The following is an 18,056-nucleotide window of genomic DNA, read 5'->3' as shown; positions in this document are numbered from 1 at the left end:
TCCTCTGATTCACTCCCAGTGACTGCAATGGCTGGAGCTGGACCAGGCAGAGCCAGAAGCCAAGAACTTCTTCTGGATCTCTTACGTGGGTGTGGGAACCCACACATTTGGGCCATCCTCCACGCTTTCCCAGGCACATCAGCAGGGAGCTGCCGGGACTTGAATTTGCGCCTATATTTGATGCTGGCTTTGCAGACAGTGGCTTAACCCACTGTGCCACAACACTAGCCCCAAATTTCATACTCTATTATGCTGACATTCCACTGATTATTATTTTAATACATTGAAATACTCCTTGTGGTGTCTAAATTCCATGCTGTTTCTTGTTAGCTCCACCTTAGGAAGATAGCATGAGATATAAATATGTTAAGTTCTAATCAAAGCTGAGATATTCTGGAAGTACATATTCCAACATTAATCAGACTTGATATTTAAAACATTTTCACCCATCCTAGGCACCCCTGTTCCTTTTTCCTTCATCTCTCTTGGTTCATTTCAGTTGGCTACAGAGTCCTAGTACTCGCACCCTTATCTCTTTGGTCTTTACCCCATAGACAATGGGGTTCAGGGTAGGTGGCATCAGTAAGTAGAGGTTTGCCAAGAGTATAAGGATGTGCCCAGGCACATGGTGCCCAAAGCGGTGGGTAAAGAAGGAAAAGAAGGCTAGAGTGTAAAATAATAAGATGACACATAAATGAGCTCCACAGGTTCCAAAGGCCTTTTTCCGGGCTTCCCTAGAAGGTAGTCGGAAGACTGTTTTCAGGATAAGCCAGTAGGACAGGGAGATGAGGACAAAGTCCAGCCCTGTGGTGAGGAGAGCAGCAGTGAGCCCATAAATGCTGTTAAGTGCAATGCTGTTGCAGGCCAACTTAGCAATGCCCATGTTCTCACAATAGGTGTGGCGGATGATGTTGCTCCGGCAGAAGTGGAGCCTCAGAACGAGGAGGACACCTGGAGTGACCACAGCCACGCTCCGAGCCACCAGAACCAGGCCCACCTTGGCAATGAGGGAGCTTGTAAGTAGGGTAGCATAATGGAGAGGTGCACAGATAGCCACATAGCGATCAAACGCCATGGCCAGTAGAACAGCAGATTCAGAGAGGAACAAAGCATGGACAAAAAACATCTGGGTGAGGCAAGCAGGAAACGTTACCAGGGAAGGGCCCTTCCAGAAGATGAGAAGCATTTGGGGCACGGTGACAGTACAAAGCAGGACATCGTTGAGGGCCAGCATCGCCAGGAAGAGATACATGGGTTCATGGAGGCTCCTGTCCTGAGCCACCACTGCCATGACCAGGCCATTGCCGATCACAGCCAGGAGGTACATGAAGCTGAAAGGGAGGGAGATCCAAATCTGCAAGTCTTCCAAACCTGGGACACCAGTCAGCAGAAAGGTGGTGAACTGAGTAGCTGTATGGTTGGATTTCACTACTGAGAGATGGTCACATTCTGTTTCATGAAAATCAGAAAGAAAAATGCAGTAGACATTATTAGGAAATTAGCAAGTATTCTCTCTTCCTTGTTAAGACCTAATCATTGCTTTTGGCATAATGATGTGGAAGGAGCAAGAAAAATGATAAAGTGGTCCCAGATAAGTTACTTAAATAATTGAATGATTTTGGACATATCCCTTTTCTTTTACAGGGAAGTTAGTTTTCTTTGCAAAAAAAAAAAATGTGAATCAGAAGATTTAAGAATTGCATTCTTTTTTCTTATAACAATTGTTCTAACCATCTAATTTATGTCTATGTCTTGAACTTTTATTATACCTATTTGATTTTTGTCTTTCTAACTTGACAATAAATTCTTAACTACATAAAAGTGCCTTTTATTTTCTTTCCATAAAACTGAATGGAAGACTGGATAGAGTAGTCCACGTCTGCATTTACAAATTGAACATGAGGAGAGGAGTGGGATGGCAACTTGACATGTAACCACAGGCAGCATGAACTTTCCAACAATTTTTCCTTTCCTAAGGTAATGAAATATATTCCCTTAGCCAAATTTTCTATCACAAAGAAAAAAATCATTACTCATCTGCTTTTCCATGAAACCTTTGATGATTATGAGTGAATTATGGAATTTAATGTGCTGTACAAAGTATGACATATTCATGCTCTAATCAGTACTGCCTCACAAGGATTATGACATGAAGTCAAATTAGATAAATCACAATTCAGAGTACAGTATGCTTCCATCAGAATAGCAAAACTCACTGTCAAATGTGAAGTCTATTAATAATTCCATACTTAACTCTGTCAGAGCTTTCTATAGAATAGAGTGACTATCATTTTTCTATCTACAAGAGTACAAGATGAACCCACAGTAACTTTTTAAATATAATAAGGGTTCTAATTTTAGTATATCAAATAGCATGTTAAAATAAAAATGGTTATTCTCTAAAAAATACCCCAAATGTAAAATTATTCATTATTCAGAGCTATAAAAAATTCAATCTTATAAATAAAAATTAATACTTTTGGTAAATAAATAGTGCATGTTTATCAACATTTTGTGGCTTTAACTCTTAGGAAGCACCAAAATTGTAGAGAATAAATGTTATTAATTCTAAAAAAAAAAAAGAAAGAAAAACCCTACCTAATCTAGAATCTACACAGGCTGCAGTTTTCATGTGAGTCTTCACACCACCAAGATTACACTGTATTGCAAGAAAGCTACCCACATCACTTGCATTCATTGAAATCTTCCTTTTCACCTTATCCTGACCTCCAACAAGGAAGGAGAACACATCATCACATTATGAGTGTGTGCTTGTCCTATTCTCCTTCACACTGCTTTCTCTCTCTTTCCTCTCCTCTTCTCTCCTCTCCTCTCCTCTCCTCTCCTCTCCTCTCCTCTTCTCTGCTCTCCAGTTCAGGACAAAAGCATAAGATTTCTGGTCTGAGAGCAAACACATACAATAAATATGGAGATTTTAATGAAAATTCCAAAAGACAAATATATTTGCATGATTTTTTTAAATATGGAGGTAACCACGATTTTATAATTAAAACTGAAAGTTTGTTTGATTTCTCCAGTTGCCTCCTGCCTGTCTTTTCTGCATAACCATAATGTAGAAAACAGTTGCATATTTAAATATAACAAATTTAAATAGAAGTTACCACATAACACAGAAATTGACAATATAGTAGTAATATAAATAATAATGATTAAAATATTTATTGGTACTTACAATATACTATATATTTTCCTAAAAATCTCTTGTAAGCACTTTACATGTAATATCCAATTTATGCATCACTGCTCCTACATGAAGTAGCTATTGTTATCACCCCAATTTTATATAGAAAGAAACATGGGCACTGAAGGAATGATGTTCCAGAGTGACAATCACTAATGAGTATGTAAAACCTATCTTCAAATCCAAGGATAACAATTACATAATGCACAGTTTTAACTGCAGCAATGTTCTAATTTACCTTTTAGGAACATAGTTTTTTTGTTTTTTGTTTTTTCTCTAAATCATTGGAAACAAAAGGCAGATTATAAGTTTCCTCTTGGCACCTCTCACAGTGATATTCATAGGTCTTGGATAAAAAGACCTCGCTTGTGAGAGATGTGTGTATATACTCATTTGCATTGTACCCCAGAACCTGTAAAAAGAACCTTGGGAATAACATCTAGACATAAGTCAGTTGAATGTTTTCTTTGCTTAGTGGTTGCCTTTACCCCTGAGACTTCACAGTCAATATTTGGATTAGTTTCCTAAATTAAGTTTTTCATATTCATGAAATGCTGCTTCTAATTATGAACTACATTTATTAACTTTCTATATCAAATAGAATTTCTGAGCAGCATGTCTGCATATTTTTGTCAACTCAATATTAAGTGTTTATAGAAAATTATTAGAAATAAGGAGATTCCCTGCACATGACAATTCGGGAACATGAATGTCTTTTGTGACAAGGCCAAACTCTTGATGATGTTTTAAAATGCTTTGATTAATTACCAAATGTCTTTCAGTGTGATAAGTTGAGGTTTACTCAGGGAAAATTGTGATGGTATATTTAAAAAACTACAACTTTTCAAACCTGGCTTTTAAATATTAGTAGGCATTATTTTATAATGAAGCATTAGGGTTACAGAAAAATTATTCAGAAAGAATGGAAAACACACCTATTCCCTTACTGTCACTCTAATTTCCCCTTTCATTAAGGTCTTAGGTTGGTAGGATAAATTCATAGCAATTGGTGAATCAATTGTTGATGCCTTCTTATTAGCTAAAGTTCATATTTACATTAGACCTCACTCTGTATATTTATACACATTTTTGTTTTTAAAAGTGTTTTATAATATAAAGAGAATACATTTCATAAATACAGTTCTGATAATCATATTTGCCTCCCTCAATCCCCATTCCTTTCTTCCTTTCTCTTTTCCCTTTAGTTTTTGCAATAACATAATTTAAATTTACTTTATAATGCACCACTAATCATTATGTTCAACAAATAAAAAGTATGGAGACGGTTGTTCCGCAGGAGTATAGACAAAGGTTAAAATCAATAATCAAATGATAAGATGTCAGTTTCTTCCTTATACTTTGATTTTGTTATATTCCCTATTAACTACCACATATCAGAGAAAATGTTTGATATTTGTCTTTTTGGGTGACTTATTTAATTAAGCATAGAGGTCTCTAGTTACATCCATTTTGTTAAAAAAGACAGGAGAATTTCATTCCTTTCTGTGACTTAGCAGTATTGTCAGTGTTATAGAGGGAGAGAAAGAAAAATCGTCCATCTGCTGGTTCACTCTCGAAATGACCCCAACATTCATGCTGGGCCAGGCTGAAGCCAGGAACCAGAAGCTTCATCTGGGTTTCACACATGGGTCCATGGGCGCAAGTACGTGGGAAATCTCTCTCTGAGATTTCTTGCCAGGTCATTTGCAAGGAGCTGGATCAGAAGTAATTATTTTGGACATAAACCAGTGCCCATCTGGGATGCTAGTGTCTGGGGTCTATTCCAAGAAGCCTTTGCTTTTGTCAACATCTTGCAGTTTCCCCAATGTTCTCCTCTAGTGATTTGATGGTTTCAGATCACAGATTTAGATATTTGATCTATTTTGGGCTTCATTTTGATTTTTGTATAAGGTGCAAGTTTTCATACTTCTGCAAGTGCAGATCCAGTTGTCCCGGCACAATTTGTTAAGGAGACTGTGCTTTCTCCAGGAATTGATTTTAGCTCCTTTGTCAAAGATCAGTTGGTTGTAGATGCATGGATTTTTTTCTGGAATTTCCATTCTGCTCTAATTTGTCTACATGTCTATTTTCGTGCCAGTACAAGGATGTTTTGATTATAACTGCTCTGTAGCATATCTTGAAATCTGGTATTGTGATGCTTCCAGATTTATTTTTGTTTTATCAGATTGCTTTAGCTATTTGGTGTTTCTTGTGTTTCCATATAATTTTAGCATAGTGTTTTCTAGATCTGAGAAGAATGGCATTGGTATTTCGATTGGGATCACATTCCGTATGTAAACTGCTTTTGGTAGTATAGACATTCTGCTGATATTAATTATTCCAATCCATGAACATTTTCCAATTTTTTGTATATTCTATTTCTTTCTTTAATATTTCATAATTTTCCTCATAGAAATATTTCACCTCCTTGTTTAAATGTATTCCAAGGTACTTAAATTTTTTGACATTTAAGGTGATATAGGAGGAGAGAAAAAGGTTTAAAATTAAACTGAGTAATATTCCATTTCACACATGTACCATGGTTTCTTTATCTGTTCAACCACTGATAGACATTGAGGCTGTTTCTGTATCTCAACTATTGTGAATAATACTGCACTGGAGGAAATCCTACCGTTGCCACAACAGGGATGAACCTGAAGGACATCATGGTAAGTGAGACAAGCCAGACACAGAAAACAAACACTGCATAATCTCAATTATTTGTGGAATCTAAAAAGTTGACTTCAGAGACAGAATAGAACAATGGTTTCCAGAAGATGGGAAAAATGAGAAGTTGTTGATAGGGTAAAAATTTACAATTATAAAATAAATTAATTCTGGATATTTAATGTGGAGTTCTGTGTTCATAGTTAATAACGTATTGTTTATTAGAATTTTTCTGAGTGATTTTAAATATCTTTACTACACACACATGCACACACACAGAGGCATACAGATAAAATGGTAAACTTTTTTAGTGATGGAGGTGTTGATTAATATGTAGTAATTATTTTACTGTGTATATATTTACCAAATCATCACACTGTATACCTCTAATATTTCAATTTTTTAATTATTCCTCCATAAAAGTAAAACTAATTTAATTTAAAATTAATGTGGCTGATTTTCTGGCACAACAGGTTAAACTGCTGTCTGTAATCTCAGCATCCCATATGAACAACATTTCAAATCCTGATTGCTCCACTTCTGATCAAGCTCCTTGACAATATTCTTGGAAAAAGGGGAAGATGGCCCAAGTGCTTGGGTCACTTCCACCCACATGGGAGACCCAGATGGAGCTCCAGGCTCCTGATTTTGGCCTGGACCAACTCTGGCTATTATAGTCATTTAGGCAGTGAACCAGCTCTCAACTGAGCCTGGGAAAGCAGCGGAAGATGGCTCAAGTCCTTAGGCCCCTGCACCCACGTGGGAGACCCAGAAGAAGCTCCTTGCTTCAGACTTCAGATCAGCGAAGCTCTGGCAGTTGCGGCCAATTAGGGAGTGAACCAGTGGATGGAAGACCTTTCTCTCTCTCTCTCTGCCTCTCCTTTTCTCTGTGTAACTCTGACTTTCAAATAAAATAAATAAATCTTTAAAAACAAACAAAAATAAACAAACAAAAACAAATGGAAAATCATTGTAAAAGATATGAAATGAAGACTATCTTTAATGAGCTCTTCTAGACCCATAAAAACATAACAAAGATAAGACAACTTGAAGACAGGTCAATAGAAACTTCTCAGACAAAAATACAAGGATTGAGAGGAATGAAAAACACAATAGCAAACACTCTGGAACCATATGATCGACTATATGAAAAAGCATGACATATGCATGATTACATACCAGAAGAAAAAGAAAATGGAGTAGAAGGGACACATGAGGTGGTCATGTCTTTGAACTTTTGAAAATCAATGATTGAAACTACACCACAGACCCAGGAAGCCCATTCAACACCGAAGAGTAATAATACTAAGATGACGACATCTAGTCACATCTTACTCAGCAGAAGGAATCATCAGAGAAACCTTGGAAAGAAGCTGTGAAGGGACCACTTCCCAATAGAGGAACAAAGGTGTAGCAAAACTGTATTGAGAAACATGAAAGCAAGAGGAGAGTAGAGTGAAATACTTAAAGTACTAAAAAATCCAAGATATCCTAACTAGTTAAAATGTTCAAGATGTGAGGAGAAATGCAGATATTTTTCAAATCTAAAATGACAAGAAAAAAAAATTTATTCTGGGGCTGGCACTATGGCCTAGCGAATAAAGCCTTTGCCTGTAGTGTCAGCATCCTATATGGGTGCCAGTTCGAGTCCCAACTGCTCCACTTCTGATCCAGCTCTCTGCTGTGTCCTAGGAAAGCATTAGAAGATGGCCCAAGCTTTTGGGCCCCTGCACTCATGTGGGAAACCCAGAAGAAGCTCCTGGCTCCTGGCTTCAGGTCGGTGCATTTGTGGCCATTGCGGCTACAAGGGAGTAAACCAGCGGATGGAAGACCTTTCTCTCTCTCTGCCTCTGCCTCTCCTTCTCTCTGTGTAACTCTAACTTTCAAGTAAATAAACAAATTTCTAAAAAAAATTATTCTAAGACAGCAAATCTGTGTTGCAACAAATGTTGAAAGAACTTCTTAATATAAAAGAAAAATTAAATACATCAAAAACTTAATCTTTCATTGTGAAAAGTGTCACAGGAGAAACAAATAGAAGTAAAAATCAACACAACTTTTCTTATAGCTATAAAGAGAACAACACTCTAGGTGTTAATAGCAAATGGATAATGGAGTCGAATGCCCCTTCTATTTCAACTATAGGTTGCCTCTACTCTGCCTTTTCTTTATGAATTTTCTCTTCCAAATATTTCATAGAAGTGAACTGATGCAATACTTGTCCTTCTTCTGGATTATTTCACTGAGTATAACGTGGAGGTTTATCCACTTTGTAGCATGTGTCAGAACTTATCTCTTTTCATGGTAGGGTAGTCTTCATCCCATATATGTATATCACATTTTATGTGTTTATTCATATGTTGAGGGCGACCTGGATTATTTGCACATGTTGGCTATTGGGAACAAAGGTGCCTTTAAAGTTGCCATATAAATGTATGTTTGGGTACTTGAGTTAAGTTATTTTGGATATTTATTTAGGAGTGGAATTTCTGAATAATATGGTATCTATGGTTAACTTTTTGAAAAATCATCAAACATTTTTGGGCAGAGGCAACCCAGTTTTATAAACCCATCAATAATGTATGAGAGTGCCAGTTGCTCCATATCCTCAAAAATATCTATTACTTTCCATTTTTTTTAAATACCTATTAACCTACTGTGCGCCCTGGCTCAGTAGGTTAATCCTTCTCCTGTGGTGCCAGCATCCCATATGGGTGCCGGTTCGAGGATGAACCTACTGTGCCACAACGTCGGCCCTCATTTTGAATTTTTGATATACTCTTATTTCTTCTTGATTATCTCTTACACATGTTAATCTCTTTTTTCTTTCTTTTTTCTTTTCTTTTTTTGACACACATGTTAATTTAGTTATTATTATTATTATTATTTTTTATTAAACTTTTATTTAATGAATATAAATTTCCAAAGTATAGCTTGTGGGTTACAATGGCTTCCCCCCTCCCATAACTTCCCTCCCGCCCGCAACCCTCCCCCCTCCCGCTCCCTTTCCCCTTCCATTCATGTAAAGATTCATTTTCAATTCTCTTTGTATACAGAAGATCAATTTAGTATATATTAGGTAAAGGTTTCAACATTTTGCCCATATAGCAACATCGAGTGAAAAAACTACCATTGGATTACTAATTATAGCATTAAATAGCAATGTACAGCACATTAAAGACAGAGATCCTACATAATTTTTTTTTTCAAAATAATTAATTTTCTATGCCATTTCCATTTTAACACCAGGTTGTTTTTTTTTTTTTTCATTTCCAATTCTCTTTATATACAGAAGATCACTTCAGTATATAATTAGCAAAGACCTCATCAGTCTGCGCCCACACAGAAACGCAAAGTATAAAAATACTGTTTCAGTACCAGTCATAGCATCACTTGGCTTTAGACGACACATTAGGGAGAGATCCCGCTTGGGGTGTAAGTACACAGTGACTCCTGTTGCTGATTTAACAATTTGACACTCCTGTTCATGGCGTCAGTAATCTCCCTAGGCTCTAGTCATGAGTTGCCAGGGCTATGGAAGCCTTTAGAGTTCGCTGACTTTGGTCTTATTCCGATAGGGTCATAGTCAAAGTGGAGGTTCTCTCCTCCCTTCGGAGAAGGGTATCTCCTTCTTTGATGGCCCCGTTCTTTCCACTGGGATCTCACTCACAGAGATCATTCATTTAGGTCTTTTTTTTTTTTTTCCCATGATATCTTGGCTTTCCATGCCTGCTATACTCTCATGGGCTCTTCAGCCAGATCAGAATTAGTTATTATTATTTTTAAAAAACCTTTTATTTAATGAATAAAAACTTCATAGGTACAACTTTAGGAATATACTGGTTCTTTCCCCAATACCCGGCTCTCCCACCCCGACTCCTATCCCACCTCCTCCTCCTTCTCCCATCCCATTCTTCTTTAAGATTCATTTTTAATTAACTTTATATACAGAAGACCAACTCTATACTAAGTAAATATTTCAACAATTTGCATACACACACACAAAGTATAAAGTACTGCTTGAGAACAGTTTTACAGCTAATTCTCATAGTGGATTTTACTCTTCATAGTAAAAATATAAATTACTTAAATACTGAGTTTATACTACTAACAGATTCTGAATTTGTCTCTATGGTTAATTTTGAAAGTGAATTTCTTACTTTCTGATGTTCTCTTCTTCAGTAGCATCTATTTGTAGTTTGAAGAACTACCTTTAATATATCTTGTAGGACAGCCGGGGGTGATAAATTCTTTCAACTTTTGGTGTTCTGTGAATATCTTTATCTCTCCTTAATTTCTGAAGGAAAAATTTTTTGGGTACAGTCTTTTTTTAAGGATTGTATTCATTTATTTCAGAGGTAGAGTTACAGACAGAGAGAGGGAGAAACAGAGAGAGAGGTCTTCCATCCTCTGGTTCACTCCCCAAATGGCTGCAATGGCCAGAGCTGGGCCGATCTGAAGCTAGGAACTAGGAGCCTACTCCAGATGTTCATGTGCGCTCTGGGGTCCAAGCCCTTAGGCCATCTTCCATTGCTTCCCCAGGCCATAAACAGGGAGCTGGATGGGAAGAGGAGCAGCCAGAATACGAACCGGTGTCCCATATGGGATGCTGCCACCACAGGCGGAGCTTTAACCTATATTCCGTGGTGCTGGCCCCTGGTACAGTCTTCTTAACTAGCAATTTCTCACTCCTTTTGCATAGTAAATATCTTATCCTAGTGTCTCCTAGCCTGTGAGACTTTTACTAATAAGTCTACTGTCAGCTGAATTCAAACAGCTTTAGCTGTTACTCAGGTTTTTGCTTCCAATTGCTTCTGAAAATTGTGTCTTTTTCTTAAAACCCTGGACATTTTTCAACAATACGTCTTGTGGTGGACTTAGTAGAGTTACATCTGACTGGGGACTTTTGATCTTCCTGTGCTTGGATAGTTGTATCCTTCTCTGTAACTTTGGCATTATCAAGTCCCTATTGAGACCCAGTAATGTAGAAATTTGCTGTTATTATGCTATCCCAAAATTTCTGTATAGTCTTTCCATTCTTGTTCACTTTTTACTCTTTCTCCAACTCTATTTCTTTTTCACAAATATTTGTTTATTTTATTTGAAAGGCAGAATTACAGAAAGAAAGGGAGGGAGAGAGAGAGAGAGAGAGAGAGAGAGAGAGAGAGAGAGAGAGAGAGAGAGAGAAAGGAGAGATCTTCCATCTGCTGGGTCACTCCGAAATGGCTGCAATGTGTGGAGTTGGACCAAACGAAGCCAGGAGCCTGGAGTTTATTCCAGGTCTCCCACATGGGTGCAGGGGCCCAAGCACTTGGGCCATCTGCTGCTGCTTTCCCAAGCACATCAGCAGGGAGCTGGATGGGAAGTAGAGCAGCTGGGAATTGAACTGGCACGCATTTGGGATGCTGGCACTGCAGATGGCCGCTTTACCTGCTACACCACAGTGCTGACTCCTCTTCTACTCGATTTCAAATAGCTCATCTTTAAGCTCACTTACTCATTCTTCTGTTTGTATGCTTCTGCTAAAACTAGATTCTTCTCCCCTCCTTCTTTTTCCATTTTCATTAGTTAACTATTCTACTCAAGTATTTCTGTTTGATTTTATTTTGTCTACCTCAAACTCTGTTAAGTTTCTTTGATAAAGTATTGAAATATTTCTATGTTTCTCTGGAGGTTTTTGTTAAGTTCCGATTTATTTATTTATTTGAACGTCAGAGTTACACAGAAAGAAGAGAGGCAGAGAGAGAGAGAGAGAGAGAGAGAGGTCTTCCATGTGATGGTTCACTCTTCAGTTGACCTCAACAGCCGGAGCCATGCCGATAAGAAGCCAGGAGCCAGGATCTTCCTCAGGGTCTTCCACATGGGTGCAGGGGCCCAAGGACTTGGGCCATCTTCTACTGCTTTCCCAGGCCATAGCAGAGAGCTGGATGGGAAGTGGAGCAGCCGGGTCTTGAACCGGTGACTATGTGGGATGCTGGTGCTTCAGGCCAGAGCGTTAACCCGCTGTGCCACAGTGCTTGCCCCTACAAATCAGATTTTTAAAAATTCTCTGCTTGAGATTTCATCATAGTGGTTGCTCTATGGCTGTTTATGGTGCTTTATTTTGTCTGTCAGGTGAAGATATGGGTCCTCAAATATTCTTGACACATGGTTCTATATAATAACTTCTGAAGGCGGAAGGAATTGGTATTTATTACAGTCTTCATAATCTGGCTTTGGCTGTAACTATTCTTCCTAAAAATCTACAAGCCTTGATCATGGACACTATTTCAGGGGTGAATAGTGCTCTACATATGTCCCTGGTTGCTATAGTTTATGTATTGCCATTTTTGCACACTAGAGGGTGCCCCAAGTCCAGGTTTGTTGTGATTTTACAGTTGATGCTTGAGATGAACTGGAGGATTGCCTGAAAGGGACAGTCTATGGGCATTGGCATGGCAGTTACACTATTACTTGGAATGCCTGTATCAGAGTGCCTAGGTTTGAGTTCTGATTCCACTCTCCATTCTAGCTTCCTGCTAATGCACATACTGGGAGACACGAGGAGACTGCTCAAGTAATTGGGTCCCTGTCACCCATGTGAGAGACCCAAGATTGAATTTCTGGTTCCTGGCTTTGACCTGGCCCAGCTATGACTGTTGCAGGCACATGGTACGTAAACCTGTAGATAAGATATCTCTGCCTCTCTGTGTCTCTCTACTTTTCAAATAAATAAATAAAAATTAAAAGTATTAAAATTAACAAGTAACTAAATTTAAAAAAATAAAAATGAATAAAAGATATAGTCTGTCATTGCTAGCTCCACCTGGGCCAAGGTGACCCCAGATGTCTCTTTCACAGTCATCAACAACTTTAGTCAGCTGTTGCAGGATTCTTATTGACAGTGGGTCTCACTGTGAAGGGACCAGTCCTAGGCCCTTTGTAATGATTTAATACCTATTTCCCTCTCCTCCCAAGTGGCCAATGATTCTGTCCATATTGTGCTGCCTGGCACTGGGGGAGGAATGGCTGAGCAGTATTTTGATACTCAATGCCACAAGGTTGGGTAGCACTGGAGCCCACAGCCTGCTGAGAAAACAACATAGTGGCAGCACCTAAATTCACACTCTGTGGGCTGTATGGTGCTGTGGCGCGCCTGCATGCCCAGACTGGAGTAGCCAGCTGCAGATAGTACTGGACAGAATACAAGTCCATCCAACTTGCCTGTGTGTTTCTTCCTGGCATGGGATGGGTCCAGAAGCTCTGTCCATATCACCCTGGCTGGGTCCAGAGGTTCGTCCATAGGTACTGGCCTAGAAAAAAAGGGTTATTGCCATTATTCTGGTTTTAAGTTTCACCAGATTGGCACTGAGTTTCCAGGCAGATTCCTAAACTTATTTCCCTTCCTACCCCTAGCATGTGGGGTCTTTCAGGCTCTGCTGCCTGAGGTAAGGCAATGGGTGGTGAAAGCAATCCCATGACTACCAGTCTAAGGAAGTTCAGAGGCTTGCCTAGCGGGTGCTGGCCTGGATGCCGAGGCCACGGGGTTCTCTATGTCGTGGGTTTCACCGTAATGACCATGTGCTGGGTTCTAAGCCTAATGCCTTGACTTAGTTCTCCCACTCTTCCCTCAAAGAGCAGTCTCTCTCTGCACAGGGCCCTGCTTAGAGTTGTGGGAGGGGTGATGAAGCAACTCTTTTCTTTCTGCCTTCTTCAAGCCCTCTTTTCTTATAATTATGTTAAAACCACTTACTGTTTCCCCTCATTGTTTCCTCTGATTGCTTTAGCTCCTGTGCTGACAGTTATATGCAGAATAGTTATTTAAATCTCTGGTGAGATTATTGCAGGATTCCATGCTTACTTTCTTGGTCTCGTCAATGTAACTTTAAGAACATTGCATTTAGAGTCAAATTTACCTCATAACAAACCTCAGTTTTCTCCACTTTTAACCATGTGATCAATTATCAAATATCACTGTTTCAAATTTTCACCTAAAATAAAAAATTTATATATTTGATTTTAGAAAAATAAAACAGCAATGGGGGGCCAGTGCTGTGGTGTGGTGGATTAATCCTCTGCCTACAGCACCGGCATCCCATATGGGCACCAGTTCTAGTCCCCGGTGCTCCACTTCTGACCCAGCTCTCTGCTATGGCCTGGGAAAGCAGTAGAAGATGGCCCAAGTCCTTGGGCTCTACAACAATGTGGGAGACCCTGAGGGGGTTCCTGACTCCTGTCTTTGGATCAGATCGGCTGAGCTCCGGTCATTGCGGCCATCTGGGGAGTGGACCAGCGGATGGAAGACTTTTCTCTTTTTTTCTCTTCTCACTGTAGCTCTACCTCTCAAATAAATAAATTAAATTAAATTTAAAAAATGAAAAATATAAAAGCAATATGTCAAGAACTTAGTAAAATGTAGATCATTTTTAACTGCTCAATAATTAAGTCATGTGACATTTTTAATGATATTAATATTCATTAATTCATCCTCTCAACAAATAACTTACTCAGAAACTATTTTAAACTGGCCACAGGGAAATAATAGCCTCATCCTCAACAGGCTTTCTCTGAGTTATACTTTTGCATCCAATTAGCTGAAATATAAAAATTTATTGTAAATGGCCTTTTAAGAATAGTTCGGGTTATTAACCACCTAAGTATTCCTATTTGAGGTTCAAATTGTTGTTTTTTTTTTCACTTTGTAACTGACTCATTTATTAAGTTTCCTTTTTAAACTTTTATTTAGTAAATATAAATTTCCAAAGTACAGTTTATGGATTACAATGGCTTTCTAAAGTACAGTTTATAGATTACAAAATGTTGTTTTATAAATGTGTGGTTTGCCATTAAGCTTTCAATTGCTCCTTCCAAATAGGCTTGTAATTATGCTCCCTCTTCTATATTTTTTAATAAGAATGCCTATGGATCTTCTAATATGAAAATTCACACTTCTATGTTTATGCCACCTGGAAAAAAAAGGGAGGCATAAAAACTTTACAAAGCTAAATACTATATTTGTTTATGATGGCCAGTTTTGTCACAGGCACCTGAGAAAAATGTTATCTTCTGTCTAGTACCCCCAGTACAACTTCTCCCTGCTTTCATTTTATATATATATATACATATATTTGTGTGTATATTTATATCTATATATACCTATATATACTTGAACAGAATGGTCTGCCTCATTATTTCCAAGGGAAATTTCAGAAAATCTCAGCTAATCCTCTCCTTTTTTTTATCTTGGACACCTTTTAGTCTAGGTGTTGGGTTCTCTTTGCTTGTTTTATCCTGTGGTCAGAAGCCCTGAGAATATATTCTCATCCTTAATGCCCCTGAAGGAAATTGATGAGAAAATTTTGCAGATATGTGTGTGAGGGAAATACAAGATTTTTATTTGTTTTAATGTTTATCATTTATTCATTTGTGTCTGAGAGAGGGTGATATATTCCATCTTCTGATTCACTCCATCAAATGCCCTCAAAAGCCAGAATCTGGAACTCAATCCAGGGCTTCCATGTAAGTGGCCAGGACTTCAACAGACTCTGATATGGGACGTGGCCATCTCAAGCAGCAGCTTAACTTGCTGTGCCACAACACCCAACCCTATGTATTTTTGTTTATACATCTGTTGTTCTTATTATAGAAATTTGGGAATGGAATTAAATACCATTCATATAGCCTGATTTTAATTACAGAATTATTATTATGATGTTGTGTCCACTTAATTTTTTTTTTCTGAAATCGTTCCATTCTTTTCATGACTCTCAACTCTCTTCCCTCTGTGTTTAGCCCAGTCATGACTAAATACCCAAAACCATACAAACGGTGATGTGGACGTCCACCTTGCTAGTACCAGGTGATTTGCAGTTGTAATTAGTAATAATTTGAATAATGAATATTATTCCCTTGTTCTTTCTACCAGAGGTTTATGAATGCAATAAACTAGTTTATGGGAATCTTTTTGTGCTGTTTGGAGGACACCCACTTGTTGGATACTCAGGAGATACTAAAGGTAATGAGGGAAATTCTCGGAACAGAATTCCACAGTTCAGAGTAAAGCTCCCATAGAAACATTTACCAAGACTAAGACTTCTGCAGCTGAGATATTTGAAGACCTCTTGTCTTAAACTATTTGTGTCTGTTTTATTAAAAAATAATTTCTCTACTCCATGTGATTTTCTGAGTTCATTTGAAACTAAATCCTTTCTCATTATCTCTAAATCTTGTGATTCCCAGAGTTTATTCTTGGGCTATCTTAAAATTTGTGGACACTTTGTCTTTGTTTTAATAATTGTATACTAATTATTAACAAATCACTTTTTGGAGTTCTCAATTCCTTCTCTGAGTTTTAGCAATGTATATCAGGTAGTTTTAGGTAATTATGAAATTATATCTGGAGATCTTAATTAAACGCATATAGAATTGAACTCAACATCTTTTCATCCATGTTTATTACAATGTCAGGAAAATACATCACCATCTACCCAGACATTAAAATTATAGAAAAATATAATTAGGATATATATAGTGGGGATAGCCATAGTTATCAAGAAAATGTCTTTATTTTGTATTGAATTTGTTTGATTAGTATAGTTATTATATGTGGGAAAGTTAGATCTCTTCTTTTTTATAATAAATATAGGATACAGATGTCTTCCTAGAACATATTACTCAAAGTACACCTTTGGCATTGAACTTCTTATTAGGTTTTTGTTTCATCACTGTCAACTCCAATTATGGCAGATACTTACTGTATGGTGCCTACTGAAGTTTCAGGGAATGAATAAATTGAACAAGTCTCTATAATTCATGTGATTTTTTTTTGCCTTTTATCTGCACTACACTTTCAAAATTTTCATTTTATTTTCTTGTGCTACTAGCTGTTATTTTCTGCCTCCATTCCACTGCATACCCCATTTAAGTTTCCCTTAAAAGGTAATATATTTGAATAAGCCAAAAAGTAACAGTTTTATGAAGAATATGTAAAGAAATACCTATTGCATTCAGCATGAGGACTATGGCAATGAATTTCATGCATTTTTTTTTATTTGACAGGTGGAGTTATAGACAGTGAGAGAGAGAGACAGAAAGGTCTTCCTTCCATTGGTTCACTCCTCAAATGGCCGCTATGGCTGGCACTGAGCCAATCCAAAGCCAGGAACCAGGTGCTTCCTCTTGGTCTCCCATGCAGGTGCAGGTGCCCAAGCACTTGGGCCATCCTCCACTGCCCTCCTGGGCCACAGCAGAGAGCTGGACTGGAAGAGGAGCAACCGGGACTAGAACCTGGCACCCATATGGGATGCCGGCGCTGCAGGTGGAGGATTAATCATGTAAACCATGGTGCCGGCCCCCATGCATTTTATATTCAAATCATTTTTACTTTCAGGTCAGCAAATGTTTATGTTCAAGATCAATGTGATTTTTAAAATATAATTTATAGCTCAGAGAACTTGGCTTGAATTTCTTTCCATCATAGTGATTTAAAAAAGAGGGATGATAATCTTCTGACCCGCAGTCAGACGCGTTATCCATTGCGCTACTGGCCTCATGCTGAGGGGTGATAATCTGGTCAAGGAAACTATTAGTTTAAGAAATGGTCAGCCATACCATCTTTGAAATTTCCATTGAACAAGAGAAAAAAATGGTAAAACAGTGGAAGCCTCAAAAAGTGAAATTAAAATGTTCTTGTAGGCCTCACTTTCACATATCTGGAATTATACCTATTGTCACACAAACATTTCACCCTTATCAAATCTTCCTCAAATAAGTAACCCATTCATCCAGCCACTCTTTCACCCAGTTAATAAAAACCAAATACCAGATATATACATTCAGATATCAGAATGCAAATATGAACAAGAAGGAGATATTTCCTAGTTCAAGGAACTCGTCAAATTTTTTTTCAAAATTCTTTCAATATTACTGAATTTGAAACTTGTACATTAACCTACTTGGCCAAAATTTCTCCTTCCAAAGCTCTAAGACAAAGAGCCATGTATATATTTGAAGACAGAGCGTTCTGTGTATATTTCCACAACTGTAAAATTTCTAAATTGTTTTAGTCTCCTTTCCATTTAGAGTAAAAAATCCCCTTCATGAAGTTTAAATAACATAAGCCTCTTCTCCAAAGCAGAGGCTATATCTTAAGTTGCATTTTTATTTGCAGATGCTACAGTAGTATGCTGTATGTGATAAGTTCTCAATT

The 18,056-nt window shown here is 37.9% G+C and overlaps 1 protein-coding gene across 1 annotated transcript; it reads right to left on the bottom strand.

Moving 5' to 3' along the window:
- Positions 1-490: 490 nt before the first annotated feature.
- LOC133763806 (olfactory receptor 52Z1P-like) lies at positions 491-17,383 on the bottom strand. The gene is made up of 4 exons (XM_062197544.1): positions 17,361-17,383; positions 12,974-13,161; positions 2,599-2,727; positions 491-1,449 (listed from the first exon to the last, which is right to left on the bottom strand). The coding sequence occupies exons 1-4, from the start codon at positions 17,381-17,383 to the stop codon at positions 491-493; spliced, it is 1,299 nt and encodes a 432-aa protein (XP_062053528.1).
- Positions 17,384-18,056: the final 673 nt, after the last annotated feature.

Source organism: Lepus europaeus, chromosome 7 (genome assembly GCF_033115175.1).
Source record: "Lepus europaeus isolate LE1 chromosome 7, mLepTim1.pri, whole genome shotgun sequence".
Classification (NCBI taxonomy): domain Eukaryota; kingdom Metazoa; phylum Chordata; class Mammalia; order Lagomorpha; family Leporidae; genus Lepus; species Lepus europaeus.
The sequence above is the reverse complement of the archived record's forward strand: the minus strand, read 5'-3'. Positions and strand labels throughout refer to the sequence as shown.

Bases quoted from the DNA above. Each gene is read 5' to 3' on its own strand.
- LOC133763806 (XM_062197544.1), bottom strand. From the start codon at position 17,383: ATGGATAACGCGTCTGACTGCGG. The intron at 13,162-17,360 runs GTCAGAAGATTA...CTTTTTTTCTAG, and splicing joins GATAACGCGTCTGACTGCGG to GCCAGTACCTATGGACGAAC. The intron at 2,728-12,973 runs GTGAATTTAGGT...TCCTTGTTGGAG, and splicing joins CACCATACAGCCCACAGAGT to GTCAGGATAAGGTGAAAAGG.